The 13,759-nt window shown below is 37.8% G+C and overlaps 1 protein-coding gene across 2 annotated transcripts in view; it reads right to left on the reverse strand.

Moving 5' to 3' along the window:
* Nucleotides 1-671: 671 nt before the first annotated feature.
* Nucleotides 672-13,759, reverse strand: part of ATAD2B (ATPase family AAA domain containing 2B) — an 84,638-nt gene continuing 71,550 nt past the window's right edge. For both annotated transcript variants that reach the window (XM_086631419.1, XM_086631420.1), the window contains 4 exons: nucleotides 8,474-9,169; nucleotides 6,707-6,834; nucleotides 5,416-5,544; nucleotides 672-4,035 (listed from right to left, as the gene is read on the reverse strand). In XM_086631419.1, coding sequence (XP_086487545.1) covers nucleotides 3,994-4,035; nucleotides 5,416-5,544; nucleotides 6,707-6,834; nucleotides 8,474-9,169 — 995 coding nt within the window. In that variant the 3' untranslated portion in view covers nucleotides 672-3,993. The remainder of the gene's footprint in view (nucleotides 4,036-5,415; nucleotides 5,545-6,706; nucleotides 6,835-8,473; nucleotides 9,170-13,759) is intronic.

Here is a 13,759-nt window from a genome sequence, read left to right on the forward strand (position 1 = left end):
GCAGGTGCACTGCATGTCCTACACCTCAAGACAGGCCATAAATGGCCTCTATCTGATCTACAGAACAGCTTCTCATACTCTGTTCCACATTATACACATCACACGCAGTTTGTTAGCTCCGGATGAATTGCTGAAAGTAAGACGTGGGTAACCTCCAGCAGTTTGCTCTCTTGTGCTGGAGTTATTGGCAGGGGGCGGAACTAAAGGAATTCCTAGACACATGAGAAGTTTATCTTTCAAAAAAACCCAACGAACCAAACAAAAAACCACAACAAGTACAAACAACTTTGATAAACAGGGAGGAAAGAGAGGGTTTCTTTAAAAAAATCTGCTAATGAGAAACTCTGGTATTACTTGGATGCTGACATACTATAAGCAATCCTGGCTGGTCCCCTGCAACTGAACATCAGACATTTTCTAAGCAGAGAGCGTTAACTTCGTAACAACTGCGTTATTCACTCGCCAATGTGCAATGCTAACTTCACTTTGTCAGTCAGAATTACTAATAGAATGTTTTTTTTCTTTAATGGACAAATACTGAAAGCAAAATTGCAGCTTAAACAACTACACAGCACGATCTCAGAGTAAAACATCTGAACTGCAAAATCAAGGCGGTCTGGTAAGAAAGAGACTGGTTTCAGCTATTAGGAAGCATTTCTTTTAAATACATTTTTGAAGGAGCTAAAGCTGTGTTTTCTTGTCATCTTTATTCAAGTATTTCACAGCAGTTATATTACAAATTACAGTAAAATGTTCAAAATTTCCAGAAGTTCGAAAAAATTAAATAACTTACTTCAAACTAACGTAAAGTGAAGTCAAAATGCAAAACATCAATTTAAACACAGTTCTGAATAAAACTATAGAATCCAAAATATACCATAGTTGATGAAGGAAGTCTACTTAATCCACAAAGTAGACACACGTTAATGAAACCAAACAGGACTCCCCAATGTCTAAATAACCCAATGTACAAGATACAAAAGATGCAAGTACAAGCCCAAATTCAAGCTTATGTTGTGATTACAAAATAAAATAAAAACAAAATAAAAGAGTATCAGCTGCAGGACCTGCCATTCAGGGGACTGAAGGTAAAACCAGAGCTGACCCACCAACTTAATAAAAAAAAAAAAAAAGGAAGACAAGATATTACAAAAAACAGTAATCCTATAAATACATTGGCATATGAGGAAATCAAGTAACAATACAGAGGACACAAAACAAAACAAAAAAAATAATCACAGGTGAGATTCAAGCTTGCAAATACAATTAACTCCATAGCCATCAACTTCACCCAAGAGCAACTCTATTATCTCCAAGACAGCCCCATCAGCCCCAGAGAGAAACCTCCTTTCTTCTGACCAGCCACATTTCATCGACCCCAGCACAAGGACTCACACAGGAGTTTATTTGCAATTTTCACAACAAGAAACAAGGAAGAGAGGTCAATTTGTACAAAACTCTTGCCAGCGCTACGTGGCAAAAAAAATTAAAAACATACAAAGAGCAAACAAGTTTAGACCACATGGATAGATTAACAGCTGTTTTAACTCTATAACCACCAGACATCTGTAAAGGAAAACAAAAACTGAAGTGTGGTTATTTGGGCTAGGAAGGAGAGTATATCGTTTTAGGTAAGCTGTCCACTAGAACATCTGATATCAGCTACTCTTCTCTAAAACAACATGGCAGCTCCTCAATTAGTAAAGTTGCCTCTCACAATTCTTCCCAATCAACAACTGACAGTAAAAATTTTCCTTTAGAAACCTGACCTTTTAGAACCACTTTTAATGCTAAGCATTAGCTGTGACTAAAATTCTCAACTGTTTTAATTCATATAAATTTATTATCTTCTTAAAAACGTATGCAGTTTTGTCTTCCACAAGTGCTGCTGTTACTTGAACAAAAACTTCTTTGAGTAAGTGAAACTGGAATAAATATTTTTAAAAAATTCTGCAGCAAGAACCTGAGACTTGCAAAAAACCCTTTTATCAGAAACTTGCTACAAAAAATCTGCTACATTTTATTTAATCAAATCTTAAAGTTTGTAACAATTTCCATCAAAATACAAAATGCTGTTAATGTACGAGACAAAAATATCTCAAACAGGTATGATGCTAATAAATACTAAACAAAACATGGAAAAAAAATCCCACAATCAAATCCGAGATCAAAGAATCTCATTTAAAATGTGTTTTCTGCTTGTTTTTGTTGGTTTTAATCGCACTTTCCCACCTACAAAATACAGCGTTTCTGCATGGGTTGCATTTAGAAGGTGTAACTAGATGTACATGAATGCCGAAAACCTTTTTCTGCCATTAGCTACAAAGAACAACAGTGGCATTCGGGGGAGAAAAAGATCTAAGAAACAATTATGTTTAACCATAACACACAAAGCACTTTGGATTACTGCAGTAGCCCAAGGCCCATGTTTTGCTTCTCTGCAGCGCTACACTACTATTAGCCGTAGAAGTGGAGACAAGTACCTTAGCTTCAGTTTGGAAATGGGAGCAGAGTGATTACAGTCCTCCATAAACACTGTTGGTAACTAAAATACAAAAAGCTGAGGTAGCTCAGTATCTCTGCAGCAGTCCAAGACTGTTTTCTCTAATTAAAAACTAATCACACTGCGTTGCATATTTCTGGAAAGACACTTCCACAGCTACATAGGGACAGTCACAATGACTGTTCAGCGATGGTAACACCAGCCAGCTTCTCCAAAACACTTTCCACATCGGTTTGAAACAAATTAGCCCAGGTAATGTTTTAATACCGAGCTTGTGATATAACATGTTTTTTCTTGAAACTGCCTAGACCATTCTCTCCAATTTCCAGAAAGGAAAAGTTGTGAACTACACAATTCAGACCCAGAGAACTCTGGTCCGAACAGATGGATTCAAAAGGCTGTCCTCCAGTCCCCCCACATTAACAGTGCTTCGCACGGACCGAGTTGTGAAGCCTAGTTTAAGTTTTACTTTCAAGTGAGCTTGGGCTCCAGGTGTTTGACCGACCATGGCGTCTTCTTACCTGCATTGCACAGTCCAAGCTATATTACAAACACGGAACTTCAGAAAAACCTGCCAGTATTAAACTTGGTTTTCTTAAAGAACTCAAAATGGAAAACAAAGAGATGGTGGGAAAATGCTTCATTTTTAGCCACACAGAAGAGTTTCACTGTGTAACTTGTTTCTAAAACAAAGATATACCAATGAAAAAGGAATTTCACCATTTTGGTAAAGTATGTGGCTTTTTCAGTCTGTCTTAGTTTAGTTCCGCAGAGTAAGACAGGCATTATAGAACCATAATACTGGTTGCCATCCAATGAAGAGAATACAAATCATCCTTTTGGAGATCTTCATTCTGAAGACAGCTTTCTAACATTGCCATTTGCTATAATCCAATCCAATCGGTTAGCCTTATCTTTCTCAATTGACTAAAAGGCACATTAAAGGCAGTTCTAGAGAGCCTCATCTTCAAATTACTGTACATCCAGTTACTCAAGATTCCTACCACAATGCATCATTGCCTTCTTTAGAACAGATTTTTTTTGTCCGTTACCCCAGAGAAGAGAAAAATTGGAAAAAAAAAAAAAATAAAAAAAGTTTGCCTGTTTAAAAATATTCAACTTAGATCTGCTCTTTCCAGTTCTCTTGTATGTGTTGGTCTCCACTTTGCCTGAAGTTTCCCCAAAGATAATGCATGTAGAGCGAACAAGAGCAGAAACAAGAACAGTTTCTGTAGCACCAAAAATCTCCAAGCTGTGGCATTGTATTCTTTATTTATATCAGATACAACTATATGAAGTTCCGTTTGGTTCTTGTAGGCTGGTTGGTTTCAGGTACCTGAGACAATAGCACCAAATTCAACAGAAAGAAAAAGAGAGAGCACTTAAGACCAAGGCTCTGCACGTACTTGGTGCAAATGGAAACTGAATGGCTCAGAGGACTGCTCTCCCATGAGCAGTTTGAGAGGATAAACCCACCCATCTTGACGAGTTCACAGGAATGTTTCAAACACATGAACTGTTCTTTCCATCTCCTGCAAGAGACAGAGAGCATTAGTAACACAAATACACAGAGGCAGAAATGAAGTCACGTAACTGTATTTACTGGGCTTTTTTTTTTTTTAAATCTGAACAAATAATTAATAGGAAAATAGACACTTCTGTTTATTAGCTGCTATCTGCTAACAAAATATGGTAAAAGAGGAAACTAATTAAAGAAGTATTAATGCAGAAAAGCACTCCACTATGACAGCCCATGAGAAAATCCAAGTGTATTAGGGTCATTTATATAATTAATGTACTCAATATGCATTAAGAAAGCATTGCAATGGCACACTGCATGAAATCAAGTCTTAATGCACACTTATTGGTGACCCAGCTGCACACACATATCTGCACAGTCTGCAGAATGAAAGCAAAAGATCAGTCTCTACATACTCCTGCTGGATAAATGTCTATTTAATCTACCGAACATTCGGCACAGACTTTAAACGTATTTTTAGGTGAAGATGGCAGAGAAATAGCATTAAAGTGGTTTGAAAACTATTTTGCAGGAACTCTATAATATCCCATGCTAAGGCCTTTCCAGATATTGTTCTAAAATATTCATGGAGAAAAATACTTTGTGCTCAATGACCCAACTGGAAACCAGCAATTGTTGGCCTTTTTCAGCAGGGTTGGATATTGGTTGAATCAGCAAGCTGATCCAAACCCCTCCACAGCTAGAACAATGATACTGGAGGGAACGCATGTCAAGAGTTATGATCAGCCTACACCAATGGTGAAACAATCAACCAACTGTTGATGCAGACAGGAGGCCTTTGATAGCAAACACTTTAGAAGGAAAGGGTGACAGCAACTCAGACAACTGCTTACACCATGCTGTACTGAACCTTCTCAAGGGTAGACTTACTGATCTAGAGAAAGTTTGCAAACTTTTAAGGTCTTGCAGGAAAGTCACAATCAGCAAACTGCATGGAGCAGAAGTACGTAATTTTTTTTTGGCCTAGTTATGCAGACACATGAGGGCAACCGCAGCAATGCTGGCTGAGTGTCCCTATATAGTAGTCTCCTTACATCCACTGTTACTTGCATCACAAATGTGAAAACTGCTTCTACTCCATTTTTGCTCTGCTAGCATGTGCTTTCTCCATGCTGCTGTATTCTCTCCTCTTTTCTCCATTCATTTAGGTTAAATTCTTAATTCTTTTCTGAGGAAAGTATTATTAGAAACAACCTCTGTTTTTTAAGTCATTACTACACTAAACTTTTTATATTTATATATACACCTTCTTCAAAGTCTATTTAAAGTTTTTTCCTGCTAGTACAACAATAAATTGATACATTGACTTAGTTCTTGAAAAACCAGTCTCACAAAATTCAGATAAAGAATAAAAGATACTGTACAACATCACCTCTATAAGTTGTGATTTGTCATAGTCTCTACGATGTCTGTAGATGCACTGACTGAGGAGCGAATACAATCTCTCAAGTTGGTCAACAGTCAGGTTGTCACTTTTCTTAACCACCAAATCAAGCAGTTTCTGTCGGAACAACAGAAGGTAAGGTTAAGAGGGGTTTTATAACTGCTTTATTTTTTATTTTTTTTTTTAAGGACAAATCAGAAATGCAATGTCCTTCTGAAGTCCTATTTTGGAGGGACACATACAATTAAAATGGACCACACTCAGCCATCGGTAAGGCCACAGCTCCCATGTAGATTCAAAAGGACTCAATGTCTCTTTTCACTTCTCTGGTCATATCCATGCTTTTTTTTCCTTGTCTTAGATTTTACACTCTGTATAGCTGGGGCAATGCTTGTTCTGTTTGAATGATACTTCATCCCATTTCATCTTGGTCAGTAATTACGACAAAGCAAACCATAAAAACTGCCTTGACAGCTAAAGCAGACATTTTGAAGAAACTTGCAGTGGCGTGAAATTGTAAGAAGTACCCAACAGAAACTCATTTGAATTCCACACATGTTGAAAAATTGTACAATAAAAGAAGAGGGGAGACAACACGTGTAAAACTGGTAAAAAAAAAAAAGATGAATGTGTATTTTACATAGTAGCAGATAGTAAACTTTAAGAATTTTCTTCCTCTAATAACACTTCTATTGTTTCCTAAAAGATTATCAGCTGTACTCCACAGCAAGTGGGATCTAAATTTCATAGTAGGTCAAGCTAGTTTCTACAACAGAAGACAGCAAATTTTATTGTAACTTTGCTTAAAAAGAGACAAAATGAAAGAAAATTAACTAGCAGGGGTTCCATCTATGACGCCAAAACATCAGCACAAATTCAATTTGTTTTCCAATCCACTAACAGTTCTTTCCACCGCGTATACGTACACGGGAAGGAAGAGATGATGTTAACTCCTAATTACTAGGCACCCAGCAGCTCCTCGGTAACTGGCATGTCCAATTAACACATAAGAGTACCTGCAAAAACTGCAATTAAAATAGTGGACTGCTGCGCCATTACTGGATTTGTAAAGGTAGTAATGATGGGACAGTAAGGATTCAGTAGTTCTATCAACTTTTCATCCAAAAAATACTGATCCACGAATCACCTTCAAAAGTTACTTCTGCCATAATATTTGCTTGCAGTCAAAACCAAAGGAAACGTTGCTTCTAAGAGAGGAAGGAAGCATTTTTCATGGACAGTTTCATTAACAGTTCAACTCATTTTTCAGTTCCATTACCTTTAGTCTATCATGGTCAACAACTACAGAGGGTAAGGGATCCAATGGTTCCTCTGGGACCTGCTCCAAATTCGTGGGCTTTGACTGTTCCATAGTGACTTTTCGTGTTTTCTTGCTTTTGAATATACCTGTAATTTGAAAAACAATTATGAGCACTGTCAGTCTCTCAAAAGGAACAGCTTGCTTCTTCACTTTGGTTTCATTTTGTTTGGTTTGTTGCAGTTTTTTGAACCAAGCAAACATGATTGTAGCAGTGCACGTTATTCATCAGCTTTGCGGAATTCTGAACGTTTATGGGTGCACAAAACCACAGTTCAGAAAACACACATGAAACTGGTCACCTTTAAAACTGAACTCCAAAGTCCCAACACAAAAGTGAACATCACTGAAAGAGTTTTTCCATTGTATCGTTTCTACTTAGCAACGTCAAATTATACAGCTTTTACGTGAATTTCAGATATTAAGCTAACGCTCAAAATCTTTCCACCTAAATGAATCAAATCCTCATTTTTCTCTCTAAAGCATTCCATGTCTTCATCACCACGGTTATTCTAACAGCTGCTCTACTCCTGAAACATCATGCTTTTGTGACACATTTCTGTTGTCTTCCACCTCTATACTAAAGCTGTTATCCAATTCTGTTATGGAGAACAAAATATTTTTACATCTCCTGATTCTCTCCCTACACTCATTCACTGTTTTTTCTCCTCCTCAACTATTTAACATGCCTTTTTTTCTGAGGACTCCTTCTTATTATAACCATCCTTAATGTATACAGAATTCAACTACTAAATTTAGAAATGTAAAGGCTCTTAGCATACATCATACTCTTCTGATATTCTTAGGACCTTTCTTCTACTATTCTCCTTACCCTTAGAGAAAATATGTACGTACAAACACAGTCAACATGTATATAGTGATATTCTCATCATTCAGATCTCTCATTAAAGCTCATTTACTTTGTAAATCTCAGTGCTAACTTTTGAAGTAAAGATTTCATTCTTTTAGGTAATTCTGAAAAGCTAATTAAAAAGGCAATCATGTGTAAGGCTTTTATTTCTCTTCCCTGAGGAAGCTACGTCTCTTGTCTTCAAAGGACATGGCCTCTTCTTTTATGCACCATCAGGATTTCCCTTCTCCTTCTCTTATCTTTTTGCTGCACTGTTACTGTGTTGACTGTAACTCCAAAGCCAGATACCTTCTCCATTAGACAAACAACGGTTTATCTGGCTTTTGCTATGAGTTAAAATGCTTTAACTCTTGCTGTGAGCAAATGTTCTTAAAGGAATACATTCTGGATTTTTATAGTCTTCCATCCAATGTCGGTATTTTTATCATAAATCTCTAAAAAATAAGACAAAATGTATCATATAGATCAAAGCATAGATCAGGCAGAACATACAGACCAAAAAATCTGTCATATTTATCTGCACTGATAATATTTTTTAAAATCTTTAACTATTGTTTAAATGTTATCTCAGTATTTACAGTTATTTCTCATAAAGGCTACAAAACCAAACAGAATATTGTACATATGGAGATACACTTACTTGCCTAAGATAACATTACAGCAAGTCAAGGGTGGACTTCTAATTCATCTATGTGGAGTTAAGTATTGTAAGCATACTGAAAGTGTCAAATAAATAGACAGAAATTCATAAAATATTGTCATGTAACTATTGTAACATAAGATATTACAATTAAAAATACATACATATTAACTTGGACACGAAGGTAGAGGACTGAAACATTGAAATCAAGCTATACCTTCTTTATCTGCTTCGGCATCTTTAGTTTCAATGTCTGTGCTGTGTAGTGTTTTTTCATTATTGCTGCAATGTGGTAACTCAGCTTTCACTAGATCAGCTCCTTGACTTTCACTGAAAGCTTCTGTTTTCTCCTTTGGCTGATCTTCAGATGAAGATTTTTGCTTGTTGCTAGACCCATCACTATTGTCACAGGGGGAAACAGCACCAACTGATTCCATTTTACCATTATGACATGCTGGAACAGATATACCCTCTGAGATGTGTACAGACGCCTCTCCATTCACACAGTCTCCTTTCGACGTAGAGTCCTTCCTTAATTCCTTCTCAGCACTCAGGGTAACACTGTCGGTTATTAACAGAGATTCATTTGAGCTCTCTTCTTCTGTGGATGCAAAATTGTTTTCCTTTCCTGATGTCCCATTGTTAAGCCTCTGCTCTGCATCTATATCCATAATATCACAAGAGGATTCATCATTTGTCATAGAGAGATCTCCTGTTTCCTCCCCATTCTCCTCAATGCAGTCAGTGCTGATCTCCAGCTCTCCATTTTCCAGCAATTTACTGTCCTCTCCATGATTTTCATCATCAGCAAACTTTGAATCATCTTCATCTTTCTTTAAATTATTGACTTTCCTCTTCTTAATAATGCCTTTGCCCCACTGCGAGCGCCGTCTTGATTTTCTCCTTATTCGAACTGCATTATAATAAAAAAAAAAAAAAAGAAACTTTTAGATGCACGGGTACCCCTCAGTAACAGATTAGGATATTAGAATATGCTGTAGTGTCTGAGGCAATCAAATGTGTTCAGATTTCAAGGAAAAAGTAAGCTGTCTCTTGATTTCAATGTGAGCAAATTACAGATACAAAGGACTTCTGGAAGTATAAGGAGCGAACACTCAGTCGTGTACACAATTCCTACTCTAAACCATGGAAACAAGGAAGAATTGCTAGCTTTTCCTACTTCATGTATTTTATATATACCCATTAGTGGTTAAAACACTAAAACAAAACAGCTAAGCAATGATGTAGAACTCAGACAGTCATTCTCATTTGGGTAATGCAAACTCTAAAGACAGTTATTCTCATATTCCCTTTTTAGAACCTCAGCTATTTGAAATCGTTATACAGAGAAACAAATGGAAGTGCAACCAATGGATACATAGAATAATTCAGGTTGGAAGAGACATTAGGAAGTCTCCAGTTCAATATTCTATGAAGGCTGACCAGGTTGCTCAGGGCTATATTCAGCCACGTACTACTGAACACCTTCATGGATGCACACTACATGACTTTCATCAGCATCTCACACCAATGCACAATTGCCGTAACAGTGAAAAGGCTTTCTGCCCTATATCCAGTCTGCACTTCCCAATTGAATTTATGTCCATTGTCAATTCAAAGACATCTTCACTGTTTAAATCCGCTAAATATCCTCAATCTTCCATTCTTTCCCACCTCTGTACTCAAGTTCAATGCATTGACAAAATATGGTTTTTAAAAAATTAGGACTTTTGGTTTAGACTTAGACCCTTTTAGCAACCCTGTCTACACCAAGACCTCAAACATCTGCATTTGTGCAACAAGTCTGTAAGCAGAAGGGGAATAATACCTCCTTAAACTAGCATCACCACCAATGTCTTCCCCCATGTTATGCAATTCAGCTTAAACAACGTGGGCATGTGATCCTTTTTTCATCACTTCTGCATCCTTAATTTTCATTTTTCCTATTTCTGATTTGTACTTTCTATGTCTTTGAAAAAGCCCATGATAAACTTTTTTTCAGAAAGGGCTTTTTTTTTTTTTACTAACCTATTTGCAGTGAGATACAACTAAGGCACCAATCTAAAACAGGTTTTGGGGCACATTTCCAATACGATCAGCAAGTACAGAGGGAAGACCATTCAAACCTAATACTATTGCCAACGTCCTTTTCAAGAGCACTAACAAGACACAGCTCAGAAGGCTAAGGAAGAGACTGGAAAAAACTGAAACTTCTACATTCAAATTCAAGTAATGATGCAGACTGCATCAGGCTGAAGTTGCGGACAAGTGATTATAATTGAAAATCACAGCCAATAGTGACCAGAGATTTAACAAATTTTCTTCCATTTCAAAGTGAACTCCTACATTGAGCACCTCCATAATGTTCTTGGTATTTGTAGGTTGCTTTGATTTATGGCGTATGAAGTCCTAGATCTGTGCCTGCCAACCTCACACTGAGTTATAAAGATCTTGCTTTGAAGATACAAGCACTATGCAGGTACAAGTGCTGAGAATTAAATCACAGCAGCTCAGAGAAGCACAGTTGTAGTTCACAATTTCCTCCCCATGAGTGGTGTAAGTAAGCAGGTAGTTTAACCAGTACATTAGGAATAAATCTTAACCTTTCAGTTTTCAGAGCTATCTAAAGATACAGTCACATTGCAGTAAAAACAGTCTTACTTGAAGTGTGTATTAATTGTTACAAGAAATCTTTAAGATTTGAGGGGGAAATTCTCTTTCTCCAGCTTTTTTGTAGATTTGATAGCAATTTCTACAGTCAGTTTCACTGTTTTATTGATGACAAACAAAAATGTAACTTTTTTTCATGTAACTTTTCAGGAGCTCATGTAATCTTTCCGTAGACTGTGCAAGAGATTTTCATTAACAACAGAAGCAGCAAATCTGAGACTAAACAGAGAGATGTAAACTCAGACAAAAAATTCCCGTTAGGCAATGGGTTTAGCCTCAGGTCAACTCCAAAGATGGGTAAATAAAACACAGATGGGGAGCAGGCAGCTTTTAAAGGAAATTTAATATGTCCTAAAGTGTATAAATTAGTAAGAAAGTTGACATTTTTAAAGAAACACTGATTTTGGCTTTTTTGGCCAACTTTGCTGTAAGATTGAGATATAATGTCAAACATATTTGACATTTATTGTATCAATGAATTGTATTTTACATATGCTCATTTTACTAGTGCCTCCCTTTTTGTCCACCCTGCCAGCCCTACCTGGGATGAGAAGCCATAATTTGCCTAAACACACAGGTACATTCCTAAAATTCCTAAGCATGGGAGAATTCACATTAAAGTGAAATGAAACTAATCCTATATTACACATTTCATTACACTTCGTCTTCCTAAATTACAGTCAGCAAATCCAGCTGAACTCTCTCTCTCGTGCAGTAGTATTTAAACATATGTTGTGCATGTTGTTACTTTTTTTAATTAGGACAAAGAAACCACAGAAAGTGCCACAGAAGATGCCCTCCCAGGAGTTCTGAGGTTTACACTGTATTAAAACCAGTAAAGGCAGGAAATTTTTCAGCTACCTCATTGAAGTATGCACACAAAACAGAGCTTTGGTTGAAAAACTGCTGCTATTATAAAACTGGTATTATTTCATAGATTTCATAGATTTCTAGGTTGGAAAAGACCTTGGAGATCATCAAGTCCAACCATCCCTAATCCCCATTAAACCATATCCCCAAGTAGATCATCCACCCTATTCTTAAACACATCCAGGGATGGGGACTCAACCACCTCCCTGGGCAGCCTATTCCAGTGGCTGACAACCCTTTCAGAGAAGAAATACTTCCTAACATCCAACCTGAATCTCCCCTGACTAAGCTTATACCCATTTCCTCTTGTTCTATCACCCAAAACTAATGTAAAGAGCCCTTCCCCCACCTCCCCACCATCCCTTCTCAAGTATTTGTAGGCTGTAATCAGGTCTCCCCTCAGCCTCCTCTTCTCCAGGCTAAACAGCCCCAACTCCCTCAGCCGCTCCTCATAAGTTTTATTTTCCAGCCCCTTGACCAGTTTAGTTGCCCTTCTTTGGACTCGCTCCAGGAGCTCAATATCTCTCTTAAAGCGAGGGGCCCAAAACTGGACACAATATTCCAGGTGTGGCCTCACCAATGCCGAGTACAGGGGCAGGATCACTTCCCTATTCCTGCTGGTCACACTATTCTTGATACACGCCAGTATCCCATTGGCCTTTTTGGCCACCTGGGCACACTGCTGGCTCATATCAAGCCGGTAGTCAATCAAGACCCCCAGGTCCTTCTCCACCAAGCAGCTCTCCAGCCACTCTTCCCCGAGCCTATAGCGATGCTTGGGGTTTTTACACCCCAAGTGAAGGACTCTGCACTTGGCCTTATTAAAGCTCATGCCGTTGGCCTCAGCCCAACGATCCAGTCTGTTCAAATCCCTCTGAAGGGCCTCCCTACCCTCAAGCAGATCGACACAGCCTCCCAGCTTGGTGTTGTCTGCAAATTTACTGAGGGTACATTCAATTCCCTCATCCAGGTCATTGATAGAGATGTTAAACAGAACTGGACCCAGCACTGAGCCCTATGTCATAATATTATTTTTTTTAATTGATACCTTCAACCAACTGCTGAGATTTAGGAAAGAACAACAGCATTTCATCGCTAGATACAGCAGAACATGCCCTCATAATATTTAACAGTATTTGTACTGACAAAAGCAATAATCTAGCTACTTCTGGTTTTCGCCCACATTTATTCAATAGAATTCAGGCAATGCTAAAGGTTCCCCACTCCAGACTCTTATCAATTTTTGTTTTAAGGCAGTACCATCATCACCCGAGACACTCAGACCTGTAACTAACAAGCGACCAACACTTCAAAAATCCCGATTATTTTTGTCCATATACTTCTAAGAATCAACTTTTTTCCCTGTCATTCAGATAAAAGCCTTCCTGCTTTAAACCCCTTCCTAAAGCCTTGTCTCCTCAGACTTTCATAAATCCACCTAAATCTCTCATTTGAATTTATTTAACACAAAACTGCCCACATCATTTTCATGACCTCAGTGAGATTCTTAGTCCCCTACCTAATATATCTCTGAGTCCATTTATCAGGTTTTATGTTCTTGATCATACTGAAAGTAGACTTCTAGTCCTCACATTTAAGCTGCCCCTTCAAAACAATGCCTTTTTGTTCTCATCTAGACTGTATTGCTCTGTGCAAAGGAATGTCTTTTGGGATATGAGAAGCAATTTTGGTTCCAGATCCTTAGCACCCGTAACATGATTACATAGATTCTTCTTTTGTGCAGACAGTCAAATCTCTAGGAAGAGTGAAAAGCTAAGCAAGGAACACAAGATTTAAAAACAAAATCCACCACCAGGCTGTCTTTCTGTCCTGTCTGCTTCCCCCAGTAAAGCTGAGGGAGTGGTACAAGTAGGAGGAGTCTTCAATGGAGCAAGGAATCGTGTGACCCAATGTAAAAGTCGACACCAAATTTCATTGTCTAGATTGATTTCCTTTATATTTA

This window comes from Tauraco erythrolophus, chromosome 2 (assembly GCF_009769465.1).
Source record: "Tauraco erythrolophus isolate bTauEry1 chromosome 2, bTauEry1.pri, whole genome shotgun sequence".
NCBI lineage: Eukaryota > Metazoa > Chordata > Aves > Musophagiformes > Musophagidae > Tauraco > Tauraco erythrolophus.